The sequence below is a fragment of the Urtica dioica genome, chromosome 3, assembly GCF_054948205.1.
Source record: "Urtica dioica subsp. dioica isolate 48M chromosome 3, U.dioica_male_clone48M_v1_H2, whole genome shotgun sequence".
In the NCBI taxonomy this organism is placed as follows: domain Eukaryota; kingdom Viridiplantae; phylum Streptophyta; class Magnoliopsida; order Rosales; family Urticaceae; genus Urtica; species Urtica dioica.
Genome location: NC_142758.1, coordinates 48,595,765 through 48,608,668, shown reverse-complemented (window position 1 = coordinate 48,608,668; position 12,904 = coordinate 48,595,765). Strand labels below are relative to the sequence as shown.

At 34.5% G+C, this 12,904-nt stretch overlaps 2 protein-coding genes across 2 annotated transcripts; one reads left to right on the top strand and one right to left on the bottom strand.

The window, feature by feature from the left end:
- The first annotated feature begins 2,853 nt into the window (after positions 1-2,853).
- On the top strand, positions 2,854-5,265 carry LOC149403386 (uncharacterized). The gene is made up of 7 exons (XM_089610134.1): positions 2,854-3,189; positions 3,339-3,389; positions 3,488-3,727; positions 3,815-3,920; positions 4,085-4,126; positions 4,231-4,287; positions 4,376-5,265. Exons 1-7 carry the CDS (start codon positions 3,053-3,055, stop codon positions 4,760-4,762), a joined length of 1,020 nt encoding a protein of 339 aa, XP_089466260.1. The 5' UTR covers positions 2,854-3,052; the 3' UTR covers positions 4,763-5,265.
- Positions 5,266-6,516: 1,251 nt separating this feature from the next.
- On the bottom strand, positions 6,517-11,829 carry LOC149403385 (Threonyl-tRNA synthetase). The gene is made up of 20 exons (XM_089609237.1): positions 11,516-11,829; positions 11,203-11,440; positions 11,029-11,088; positions 10,857-10,946; positions 10,589-10,663; positions 10,336-10,464; positions 10,129-10,218; positions 9,950-10,038; positions 9,759-9,855; positions 9,571-9,657; positions 9,121-9,205; positions 8,652-8,746; positions 8,385-8,417; positions 8,219-8,305; positions 7,792-7,884; positions 7,622-7,714; positions 7,302-7,523; positions 7,129-7,200; positions 6,965-7,036; positions 6,517-6,854 (listed from the first exon to the last, which is right to left on the bottom strand). Exons 1-20 carry the CDS (start codon positions 11,761-11,763, stop codon positions 6,759-6,761), a joined length of 2,151 nt encoding a protein of 716 aa, XP_089465363.1. The 5' UTR covers positions 11,764-11,829; the 3' UTR covers positions 6,517-6,758.
- Positions 11,830-12,904: the final 1,075 nt, after the last annotated feature.

Genomic DNA, 12,904 nt, shown 5'->3' with positions numbered 1-12,904 from the left:
AGGGTATGCATTACTAGATCCTATGTCTGATATTGTCCCATATTATCCATATACATAACGTACATATTAAATTTTTTTTTTTTGTTACAAAATTAAATTAATTATTCATATAAATATATAATGGGTTATTACAGAATAAAAAAAGGGACAAGGGAAAGGATGGGAAGAGCAGAGATTCCACATCCTTAAATGAGAGAAAAGGATGGGGCGGCATTGTTCAACATCAATTATATCTTGACCAAGACTCATTGGCTCCATTCTATTCCTCCCATGCTAATTTCTAATTATTATAATTATTTTAATCATATGCCAGACAAAAACTGAAAAATCTCTCAATAGATATATCACTAGTAATTATTCACAAAAGGGAAAGGAACCAAAACCCAATAATAAATAAATTCACCCACCAGAACCATCACCACCTCAAGTAAAATCCAAACCTCATTCAATATATGTACATAATAATGTTGCCCTAAATTACAAATCCATTTTTGCTTACATCACCTCCACAGAAACTGTCCCTAATATAATTTCAAATAATATATCTGTAGCCCTACTGTGTAATAAAAGGATTGTACATTCATGATTTACAAGATTTCAGTACATATTACTACAATAACATACACCCCTATTTATAACACTCACTAGATCTCTCCCTCTCTCTCTCTCTCTCTCTCTCTCTCTCTCTCTCTCTCTTATATATACACACATACAAAATTATGGAGATATATATAGGGATGTCTGTCAATGAAAACCTGTTGTCTTGGGAGGTTACATATTATGTGATGTGTTTTTTTAAAAAAAATTGCATAAATAAAAAAAGGAAAAAAAAAATACTGGTGGAAATGGAATAGTAGTAATATAATAACAGGACACTTTTCTTGTAATAAAACAGATGGTCAAAGGGACAGTATAATGCTCTGTCAATAAATTTCTTTGGCTGTCAGTTTGGGGTGGGGAAATGAAAGCACTGAAAGCTCCTTTGGTCATCATAGTTGTTCACAGAAGGAAAGAGAGATACCAAAGAGAAAAAAAAAGACCACAAACAAACTACTGTGTAATTATTAGAAAAAAAATTGCCACTATATGTCACAATATTGTGTATTGGTGATGATCATCATTTTGAAAGAGGGAAAAAAAAAAAAAGAATTCGTTAGTGGTGTATTAATTATTTTCTTCTACGATCAGACAACTAGGAAAGTACACTTTTGTAATACTGTAGTGTATGTGTTTGTATACATTTAAATATAATATACATACAATATATACATGCATGCAGTCTTTTACTGGATCTTTGTTTTTTTAACGTTTTCCATAGCTTTGCTGTAAAGAAAGCCTAGCTGTTTTTTTCACTTGTGCTGATCAATGAAAAGCCTGTTTCGTAATTTCCTTACAATAATGTATTTGTGATCGTATCTCATGAAGAAATGCAATTAATCATGATTAGACAATGACTAGAGAGTAGAGGCCATGTGTGGATTTTATTTTTATTTTTATGTGGAGTAAAGTAAATGACTGTTTCTTAAGATCAGTGTAAGTGTTTTAAACTAACATATTATCCTAGGAATTTTTTTTATGACCATCTTAAATTTAACTGCACGTGCTTAAAGTTTAAAGAGAAAACAGTTTCTTCTAGTCAAACATATATTTAAAGAGCGCGTATCTTGAACTAGAAGCTAAACAAATATATATATATATATATATATATATATATATATATAATAGGTGCACCGATTAGCATATTTGTGTTTAGCTTTGAATGTTAAATTATTACTAATTTATACAATTTCAAATATAATATTTGTTTGAATTTGTCGCACTTATAATAATATGTTCTCTCATATTATTTTTAAGGAAGTTTAAACATATTTCTTATAATACTTTATTGATAATAAATATGTGGATGAATTATAAATATCCATAAGCCATGCATGGGTATGGCTAAAAACTAGCGTATATATAATAGTATCACTCTATTCCACACAATTCTAATACCACATATCACCATCATCTGAGTTTTTAAAATGTTGCTAATAATAATTCATTTTATTATCAGCATATTGACGACAAAAAAACTATACGATGAAGAAATTAACCATATCTGCTATGTCACCCACTCTTGCGGTGGATATTTTAATTCCCTTGTATTTATTATATATCCTGGCTTGTATCCAAGAAACTAATTAATTAATAAGCTATAAAGTATATGGATGAGTAACATGGAATATATACTGGCTTAATTATTGTATTGTGTCACCAAAATAAAATATAAATGAAATAAACACGTGGTATTTCTTTTAAACTAAAAGTATGTAATATAACTTATACAAAGATCAAAACATATGTACAATATACATTATGAATTGTAATGTGTGTTAAAAACTAGATTTCATCTCTGGGAAATTCTATTGCGTCCACTTTTGCGTCTAAGTTAAATAAGACAATGAAGAGGGTAACGAAACTAGATAAATCTCTGGCTCTGAAATTGGGATATATAGTGTAGTTATACAACCTGTGTGTCTCAGCTACAAATCTGAAAGGTACTTCACATATTGGGTCAGAAAGAAACGAGTCATGAATTTTTTTTTTTAAGGGTCTCTATATTGATGTAACATCAGAACATATATATAATAACAAATGAAAGAGGGATAAAAATGAAGATAAAACCAAAAGATAGTACAACTACAAAGCACTATTGGGTTAAAAAGAAAAAAAAAATTGTGAACCCATGAATATGCCCTAAGAGAAAGAAAAAAAAAATGTGTGGGACCAAGAGAAAAAAATAAATAAAATTAAAGTATGGTTTTTTTCTTTCTCAGAGAGAGAGATTAAAAAAGTGTGGGACATTATAAATGTGTGTTTTCCATGTTGGTATAACGAAATAGGGTAAAGGCAGAGAGAAGTTATATATAAAGGCGCTCATAGGATGTAAGGTTTTCCCTTCTATTTCTAAAGATCGTCCATTTTGGAAGAGCAATTATTGTTATTGCAAACACACACAAAAAATCATCAGAAGCACTAAAAATCCCAGAGAGACTAACCGATCTTGATAATGGAAGACCAACTCAGCTCATTTGCAGTGACTCATCTTCTTCAACACACACTAAGAAGTCTTTGCATCCATGAGAATTCTCAGTGGGTTTACGCTGTTTTTTGGAGAATTCTTCCCAGAAATTACCCTCCACCCAAGTACGCCAATTATTTAATTATCTAATCACTAATTTGATTTTTTCTATAAATTAAATACATACATATATATATATACATACATATATATATATATATATATATATATATATATTCATGTTCTTGATAAATTTAATTTTTTTCGCATATAGATGGGAAGGTCACGGTGCTTATGACAGGTCAAGAGGAAACAGAAGAAACTGGTAATAGTTATTTAATTAAATCGAAATTATAAAAGTAATTTTACATTGCTTAATACTACGCTAAAAAAACATCGCGTGGCTTCTCTGACACGTGGCAGGATATTGGTGTGGGAGGACGGTTTCTGCAACTTTGCGGCGTCGTCCTTGTCGTCGTCGCCGACAGATTCAACGGCGGAGATGAACTCTTCGGGCGATCACTGTTCATCCGGACCGTCAATTTACGGCCACGTGTCATCATCCTCGGTCGATCACCATCATCACTTCCACCATCAGTTTCAAGGGATTCAACCGGAGCTCTTCTTCAAGATGTCGCATGAGATCTACAACTACGGAGAAGGGTATTATAGTCTTTTTTTGAACATATTCATTCTCTCTTCTGAAATTAATAGAGAAAGCCCTAATGAATCAATTGCATGGGTGTCTAGTTTGATCGGAAAAGTGGCTGCGGATCATAGTCACAAATGGATACACAAAGAGCCAAATGATCAAGAGATCAACTTCTTGTCAGCTTGGCATAACTCGGCCGACTCGGTATTGACTCACTCGGTTCTAATTAATTAGCTATATATTTATCTCTCTCTCTCTCTCCGTACTTTAGAAGGAAATAATAGAACCGAGTACATACGGTATATATATTTTTTTTGTTAAACATAATTAGATGTCGTTTTTTTTTAAACATATATATATAATACCAGCACCCTAGAACATGGGAAGCTCAGTTTCAGTCCGGCATTAAGGTAATATTTACAACAATATACATATACCCTAGCTAATTATATATATATATATATATATATATATATATAAAGAAATGATTAATTAATTATTTATATAATTGCAGACTATAGCTCTGATAGCAGTGAGAGAAGGGGTCGTTCAATTAGGAGCTACCCACAAGGTCTTGCCCTAATTTTTTTTTTTTTTTTTTGTGATCTCACATATATATAAAAACCCTAACATTAATAAAAAAATAAACAAAAATAAAGGTAATTGAAGACTTGAGCTACGTAGTGATGCTGAGAAAGAAGCTGAGCTACATAGAGAGCATCCCGGGAGTGCTTCTCCCGCACCCGTCCTCGCCCCCGGTCCCTTATCCCGGCGGGGACCACCATAACACGTGGCAGTTCCCAGGAGGACACGTCATCACTCAGCCGCAGGAGTTCGTGTACCACCACGGGCTTCCGTTGAAGATAACGCCGTCCATGAGCAGCCTCGAGGCTCTGCTCTCCAAGCTCCCGTCCGTGGTCCCCGCGGGCCCCGCCAAGGATGGGACCGACGGGGACGGGCCCGCCGCCGAGGGCTTTATTCCCTCCTCCTTCGGACACTCGATTTATCACGATGTCGAGCATCATCATCATCATCATCATCAGTGATGAAGATTATTCAGATTTAATTTGATATAAAGAAGAAGAAAAAAAAATTATGAAATACTACAATATTATAGGTGGTGTAGCTCTCTAGTACCTTTTTTTTTTTTTGTAGCATTTGATATACTATTTAAGTTCTTGAGGATTACCTTCAATTTTGCTTCTTTATATATATCTTGTTGTATTGTATATATAAGATTTGTGATGTTGATCATCAGTGAGATTAAGTTGCCATGTTTATTTAATTAATATAATAATTTTCTACAAAATATTAAGGTTGCAGTATAGCTAGGGGATTATTGATTTTTGGTGATATTTGCATTAAGTTCTTGAGGGTCTTTAGTTTTTGTTATTCTTTGTCTTGTTGTATTGTATATATAAGATTTATGATGTTGATCATCAGTGAGATTAAAATGCCATGCATAGTGACTGTTTGTTTAATTAATAAAAAGAATCATCTACCAAATTATATATGTCGTAGGAAATTATTGATTTTGTTGAGATTTGTAACGGCTAGGTTGGATTTGCGGAGAAATATTGAATATCTTGTACTTTTTTTTTTGTTTTGCATGTGATGAGATACTATAGATTGTGAAGGATCTTCTGATTTTTGCTTCTTTATCTTGCTATGTTGCTTATATTAAATATATATATATATATATATATATATATATATATATATATATATATATATGTGTGTGTGTGTGTGTGTGTGTGTGTGTGTGTATATATAAAGATTTGTGTATCGTACTTGTTAATGTGAGATATACTGACCACTGTTGAGAAGATACTAAAGAGAACGGAAAAAAAGGTAGGATTGTACGGCTCCTATAGAGATCTAGAGATAGATATATGGGAAACAAAAGTGAGATAATAATTATGATTATGGAAGTGCTAATGTGAAGTTGTGAACACGACAGAATCAGAACTAATCAATAAATGTGCCATGATTAATTCGTGATTGGAATTTTATTAAATTGTTTACCCTTATGTCTTTAATTGTTGGAGACAAGTTAAAAAGGCAGTATTGTATTGAAATTGGGTTGAGAAATGATCAAAATAAGGCAGATCTGCCAAGAACATTGTGCCCAACAAAGCCAAGCAAAAGGGAAAAGGAAAAACTTGCTTACTTCCTCATTGTCAAGCATTAGCAACTAGAGGGTAAATGAATAAATAAATCAATAAATAATAAAGCAGCAATAATTGAGGTTTGTGAAGGACAATTTGTGTCCAACACATGAATGGCAGAGAGACAGAAATTGATGGTGTCATAATCTTTCTTTTGAGTGCATAGACACGGCTAGTGGTTAAACGATAAAAAAAAAAGGTCTCGATGTTAATGAAGATTTCTTTCTTTCAAGTTTTTTATTAGCACAAAATGAAATGGCCCTACGTTACTCACACTTCCAACATCATTTGCTTTGCTCGTTTTTTTTTTTTTTTTTTTTTTTAAATAAGTGATAAAGATAGAAATACTTAATTTAATCATGCTTTTTACAATTATCTCGGATAATTTCTCGGGTCCGTAATTGAAATTTGGCCAAGGAAATTTCACGCAGGACGTGCCATTACACACTAATCGCCAACAAATGAATATAAACTCGATATTGTATCCCCATCATAAATGATCTTGTTAAAAACTCTGGAAAATCATCCTGAGTTAAAATATATATATATATATATATATATATATATATATATATATATATAAATAAGTAAGCGACTTTTTTCCCCCTTCATAAAATGGCATTGCAATAGAATTAAAGAAAAGATAGCTAGCATAGACCGAGAAGTAAAATAACAAAGAAATCTTACAAAAAATAAGTTGACAAGAATTCCAAACAGAGTAAGCACTACAAATTGGGTAAGAAAAAAAAAAAAAACTTTCATGCAACTGAACTGTCAAAATCTCTCCAAAAACGCCATTTTGTAAGGTTCATCTTTTCGTTATGTATCGAAATCATAAATTAGATCGGAAAAAAAAAATTAAATAAATAAATCCCTAGTGGAAGGCCTCGGTTTCTTCCTTGAAGTGTTTGAGTAGGCCGTCGATGCTCATCACCGAGTGATCCGACTTATCCCTAACTCTTACGCTCACCTGCAAAGTTAGAGCTCATAGAATTAATTTAAAGCATAATATTATAAAAATAATAATAATCTATTTAAACCCAACGGTTAGGATAAGTTTTATAGGATATCCGAACAAACCTGCCCAGTAGTCGCTTCTTCTTCGCCAACAACCAAAATATAGTTGTACTGAGCCAACTGAGCTTCTCGTACCTGCACAGTTTGTATCTCCAAATGAATTAGTAAATCATATATCAAAACAAATTAATAACGAAAATGCGAATTTGGGGACTTTAGATACGCACCTTTTTCTGAATCTTTCTGTCACTTGTATCGACGTCAACATAATAGCCACCATCGTGTATCTGATCCCGAACCTGCATCGATGCAAACCAACAGAAATTACGATGCTAGATCGGAACCAAACAAAAATCATTAAGATATTCTAAAGCGAAAAACAATACGAGTGACAAGATACCGTTAATGCATATGATTGGGATTTTTCTGAGACGGGACACACGATTGCCTGTCGCGGGCTAAGCCAGAATGGCCATTTCCCCTTGTAGTGCTCTAGCAGAATAGCAAACATTCTCTCAACAGATCCTAAAACGGCTCTGTGTATCATCACAGGCTTTTCTCTCTTCGCTTCATCCTCTGCCGAGTAATAGAGTTCAAACCGATTCGGTAGCTGGAAATCAAGCTGACAAACCACAAATATTAACCGAATTATGGTTCCACGACGATTATCAAAAACTGTTGGCACAATAAAAAAAAAAGACACGTTTAATAATAGCTTACTTGTAGTGTTGCTAGCTGGAATTTCCTGTTCATGGCATCAGATACACTGATGTCTATCTTTGGTCCATAAAATGCTCCGTCGCCTTCATTTATCTGTTCGTATGATTAGTAATATGAGCAATGAGTCTCGGTTATAATAATTGAGCTCGATGGTAAGGAGAGAAACAGACCTGCCACGGCTTTCCCAAGTCATTCAATGCTTCAGTGAGAGCAGCCTCAGCTTTATCCCATGAAGCCAAATCCCCGAGGTATTTCTCTGGCCTCTGCCAAAAAAAAAAAATTGGTTATCCACAATTCATATTTTACAGGTAAACACGAATACAGAAAAGTCAACTAGAAGTCGAGAATGATTTTGAATTCTCACACCATGACAAGTACAGATATGGATTATTCTAACATTTAAACTGTCAACAGAGTAGCTACAATGCACCCAATCCAATCAAAGCAGTAGTTGATTTAAAATAAAATAAAAATCATCACAACTTTAATTTTCTATTATAATAAAAAAATAAAAATAAAAATAAAAAATTGCTCTTCGCTTCTTAAAATGATGAAATGAAGGAATCCATTAAAAGCACAACAGATGAAACAACATACCGTTGATAATTTCAGCTCAAAAGTGAAGCCAAACACATCATAGCAATATTTGATGAACTCTAACACGCCCGTCACTTCTTCTTTGACCTGAAATGTAGACATATAAGCCGGTCAAGAAAACCATTATTGAATAATTTACTGGTATGATTATTAAAGTATCGCCCACCTGGGACTCCCTGCAGAAGATATGAGCATCATCCTGGAAGTCATTTGGACGTACACATGTCAGAAAATAATGATAGATGCTTCAAGTTGTAATGAACAGTCGATTAATTGGTTTTATAAATATAAATTTTATAGAGATTGATTTATTTTGCAATTTAACAAGGCTTGGGAACCATAAAAGAGGTTGAAATGATTAAGAAACCAAGAATCGAGGATCAAAATAAGCCTAGAATGACAAGATGTTAACATAAAGAGCTCTCTTTTATACCTGCTGAAATCTCCTAACACGTGTAAGGCCAGTAAGAGCGCCACTTGCTTCATTACGATGCAGGACACCGAAATCAGCTAGTCGGAGAGGAAGTTCTACAGAGCAAAGTTAAAAATCAGAATAGATACATCGCATACTATACAAGAGAACAGTATCTGAGCGCGAATTGCCCGATGGCTTATGGCATAATCTCATGTTTAGTGGAACCAAAAAAGCATCAAAAGGGCGGATAGTATAAATAATATTATTCAGTGTGGTTAAAGTCAAATTAACAAATCCAGAGATAAAACAAATGTACTTGGTAACGGTTTGGATGCTGATCAAAATAACTTACAAATACATCACTTCGAAGTTCTACTACCAACATAACTCTATATCAGTCAAGAAAGGAAATTTCTTGTATTCTATAATTAGCAAGAAAACAAAATAAATAGTAGAGATTATGGAGAAAAAAGTCAAATGAAGTTACCTCGATAAGAACGAACTCTATGTTGAAACATCAAACAATGGCCTGGACAATTCATTGGTTTTAATCCAAACTCTTGTTTTTCAATCTGCGACAGAAACATAATGCTATCAACCTCTGTTTATCAAGCTTCAACAAGTCTCCTTCAGCAAAATAAGAGCATGATATTAAAGACTTCTGATCCATTGAAGTTACGCCCAAAAAAAATCATCAAAATCATTCATTGAAAATGATACTTTTGATTTCACACTGTAAAACAAAGCTGTCAATCAGCTAAGTCACATTGGACCAATAATTTGATTCATTAGAAACTAATCTCATAATATTCTTATTTAGCTAGGCGAGAATAACTCTCACCTCTGCAAATACTATTTAAATCTTCTACTTATCCAATTTCAATTTCTCATCCAATATCAAAAGAGTTGGAACTTCTTATGTCATCAAGAATATTACCTCAAACACAAACATATTTTCCTTGTAGTTTGCTGCATGACCAGATGTTTCCCACAGTTGCATGTTATACATATTTGGTGATATGACCTGCAAGCAACAATTATATTAGACATAGATAGGAACGAAATAACAACTCAGACCTTTTGACTTTTTGGGTACAAGTTAACAAGCTATTGCAGATAATAAACCTCTTGATATCCTCTCTCTCTGTATAGATTTCTTATAAATCCCATCAGCTTGTTATAGACCCGTGTTCCAAGCGGAAGAAAGAACCAACTCCCTGGGCTGAAAATTCGAGAAAATAGCAAAATGAATGTGTTGTTGTGCTGAATAATCCTGCTACACAAATCAGTACACGTGCTTTAAATTCTTGAGTTACCTAAGAGGGTGACAAAAGAAGAGCTCCTGTTTTGTACCCAACAGTCGGTGATCATATTTCTTCGCTTCTTCCAAGTGGTGGAGATATTCCTGTAGGAAAGGGAATCATTAAGTGAAAATGTTTTCCCATTGAGAAAGAATGTACAAAGCCCTACTTTAATGTCGATATATGATAATCACCTTCAGACGCTTGTTATCAGGATAAGATATTCCATAAACTCTTTGCAAACTCTCACGGTCTTTATTTCCTCTCCAGTAAGCTGACGACGCCTTTAGGGGTTCACACCAATTCAGACATGTTAAAGTCACACATCTATGTAATACATTATAATGAAAAAGAATAAAAAAAAAATGAACTCTGCAAGCTGATAAATGAATATATGTTACCTTCAAACACGCAAGTGCTTTCACAAACGACGTATTAGGTATATGTGGCCCTCGGCACAAATCAACTAAGGGACCACATCTATACACGGTAATGGTTTTGTCTTCCGGCAAATCTTTGATAATCTCAACCTAATGAAATTGGCACATAAAAAGGGAAATGTATTAAGAAATGAAACATGAGATTATCGATATGCATATAACTAATAACATTGACTTGTCTCCAACAAATCGCAAAGCAACAACAGTAACTTGCCTTGAAACTATTATCAGAAAACATATCGAGTGCTTGTTCCCTAGAAACTTCAATGCGCTCAAAAGGCTGTTTTTCCTGTAAGAAGAGAATAAAAAGTTAGGAGTCATTCATTTCCAGTTAAGCATGAAAAATGAAAATTAAAACTCATGCATAGCTATGCATACCTCAGGCTTAAGGAACAAAACTAATTAAATAATTAATCATAGCAAAAAGCCGAAAGGAAATGGATAACATATAGCAAAACTACTCAAAGAAGATTGAACAATACCGAGACAGCCTTGGCAGCCCCTTCCTGAATCTTCTTGAAGTGATCATCATTCAGTCCCAGGTCTCCATAGAAAGCATCATAATAAAAACCCTTAAATTTACATCCCAAACACATTGTCAGAATTTCATTGCAAAACCGAAGAGCGATAACAAACCCAAAATCATCATGCTACCTCGCCTCTGGTAGTGCAAGGTCCAATGCAGAGCTTGCATCCATAAGTCATCTCAAGCGCCTATGAATGAGCAAACACACAGAGAGACCGAAATTTCAACACAATCAAATTTCCCAATCCACACACTCGGAAAACATTTCGCAGGAAAAAAAAAACCTAAAAAATCCGGCGAACCTGGCCGAGAATATGGGCGCTGGAATGCCAGAAGGTATCGCGGCCTTCGTCGGAGTCGAAGGTGAAGAGCTTGAGCTCACAATCTCCCTCCAAAGGCCTCGCCATGTCCCACAGAGCTCCGTCGACCTGAGAGATCAGCGCATTCGCCGCCAAGCTCTTCGAAATCTCCTTCGCCACGTCAAACGGCGAGGTCCGCCATCGCTGGCCCTCCTTCACCGTACCGTCCGGCAGCTTGATCCTGGCAAAGACCACGCACGTAAGACGGCCATCAGAGACCTCGCTAGGTCTTCGATCATGGAGCTAGGGTTTTTACCTGATCGGATCGGAGGGGAGAGACTGGAGGTGAGCGAGCTGCTGAGTTTTGATTGACTCGAAGAGCTGGACTCGCTTCGGGACTACGGCGGCGAGGTAGGACTCGTCCTTGACGTGTGTCGCCGGAGCTGCCGCCATGGCCGGAATACAGAGTGGTCGGAGCGAGAGAGGCAACGAGGGTTTCGGGGCAAAACGGCGGGTCAGAAATGAGAGTCGTTCTCTGCTGCAACGCAACGACGATAGTATCATACAGTCTATCTTTCGACTCTCTCTCTCTCTCTGCGTCGTCGTTTTATGTCTCGTGTGTGTTTTTTTAGGTGGGTTTTTGAAGGCTGTGAAATGCGAGGGTTTTGCGAATTAATTTTCTTTTTGTTATTTTTAACTAATTAGTTAAATTGAGAGAATCTGATTGGGTTTTGGTTGGGGGAGTTGGCCTGAAATCTTCATTAGAGTCAAACCTTTAAATAACATAATCCATATTATAATGTTAATGAAGTTATAATTTATTGGAGAAAATTGGCACTAAGTCTTTTTTACAAATTTAACTATTTCAATTTTAAGGAAAAGAACAAGATAAAAAAAATAAAAATAAAAAAGGTAGTGTGAGATTTTTGATGTTGTATGGACTTCGGACAAAATATAAATGAAAAAACATTTATTTTATCACAAAAATAGTCTGTTTAAAGCTTTTATTACGAAAATAAGTTGCAAACAGTCATTTTCTTTATTTGTCTTGATGTTTACAATTTTTTTTTTAAATCGTGTTCATTGCTTAGGACTCTATTTAACTTCTGTTTACGATTTAATTTAAAAAAAATAAATAAATTATGTACCGTTTTGAAAAACAACTATTTTTTGAAGGACTTGAAATACCAGATATTTTTTAAATGCTACACTTATAATGTGTTATTTTTGTAATTTCTCCATGCAAAAAAGGGCTTAAAAACAGGTAACTCAAATTTGGAATATGACATCGTGCATGTTGCGCTTGTCATCACAGGTAACTCAGGTTTACTGTTTTTGTATTTTTGGAATAAATGACTTTCCAATCATAGAAAAAAAAAAAAAACACATTTGGGAATAATCCCTAAATTCTATGTGACTTGTATAGCATTTTTGGACCAAGCTTTCTAACATGCCTAGTTCCGTTGGACCCTACATTGGGCTTTATTTGGTTCTGTATCAACTTTGGACATCATTTCTAGAACCTGCTCTTTTCGGCCCATTTCACCATTTTGTTGACACGGCAGTGAGACTAGTTATGCCCCAACAATTATTGAATTACTTTTTTTTTTTTTTTTTTTTTTTACTTTCTTATTGTGTGTGTGTGTAGCTATGTGTGTGTGTGTTTTTTTGTCTAATGATGTCTGGGTTATAGTTGACTTATAAT

Coding starts and splice junctions, on each gene's coding strand:
- LOC149403386 (XM_089610134.1), top strand. CDS start 3,053: ATGGAAGACCAACTCAGCTCATTTGCAGTGACTCATCTTCTTCAACAC. Junction 3,921..4,084: donor GGCATAACTCGGCCGACTCG/GTATTGACTCAC, acceptor ATATAATACCAG/CACCCTAGAACATGGGAAGC. Junction 4,288..4,375: donor AATTAGGAGCTACCCACAAG/GTCTTGCCCTAA, acceptor ACAAAAATAAAG/GTAATTGAAGACTTGAGCTA.
- LOC149403385 (XM_089609237.1), bottom strand. CDS start 11,763: ATGATACTATCGTCGTTGCGTTGCAGCAGAGAACGACTCTCATTTCTG. Junction 11,441..11,515: donor CTCCCCTCCGATCCGATCAG/GTAAAAACCCTA, acceptor GGTCTTTGCCAG/GATCAAGCTGCCGGACGGTA. Junction 11,089..11,202: donor GCGCCCATATTCTCGGCCAG/GTTCGCCGGATT, acceptor GCTCATTCATAG/GCGCTTGAGATGACTTATGG.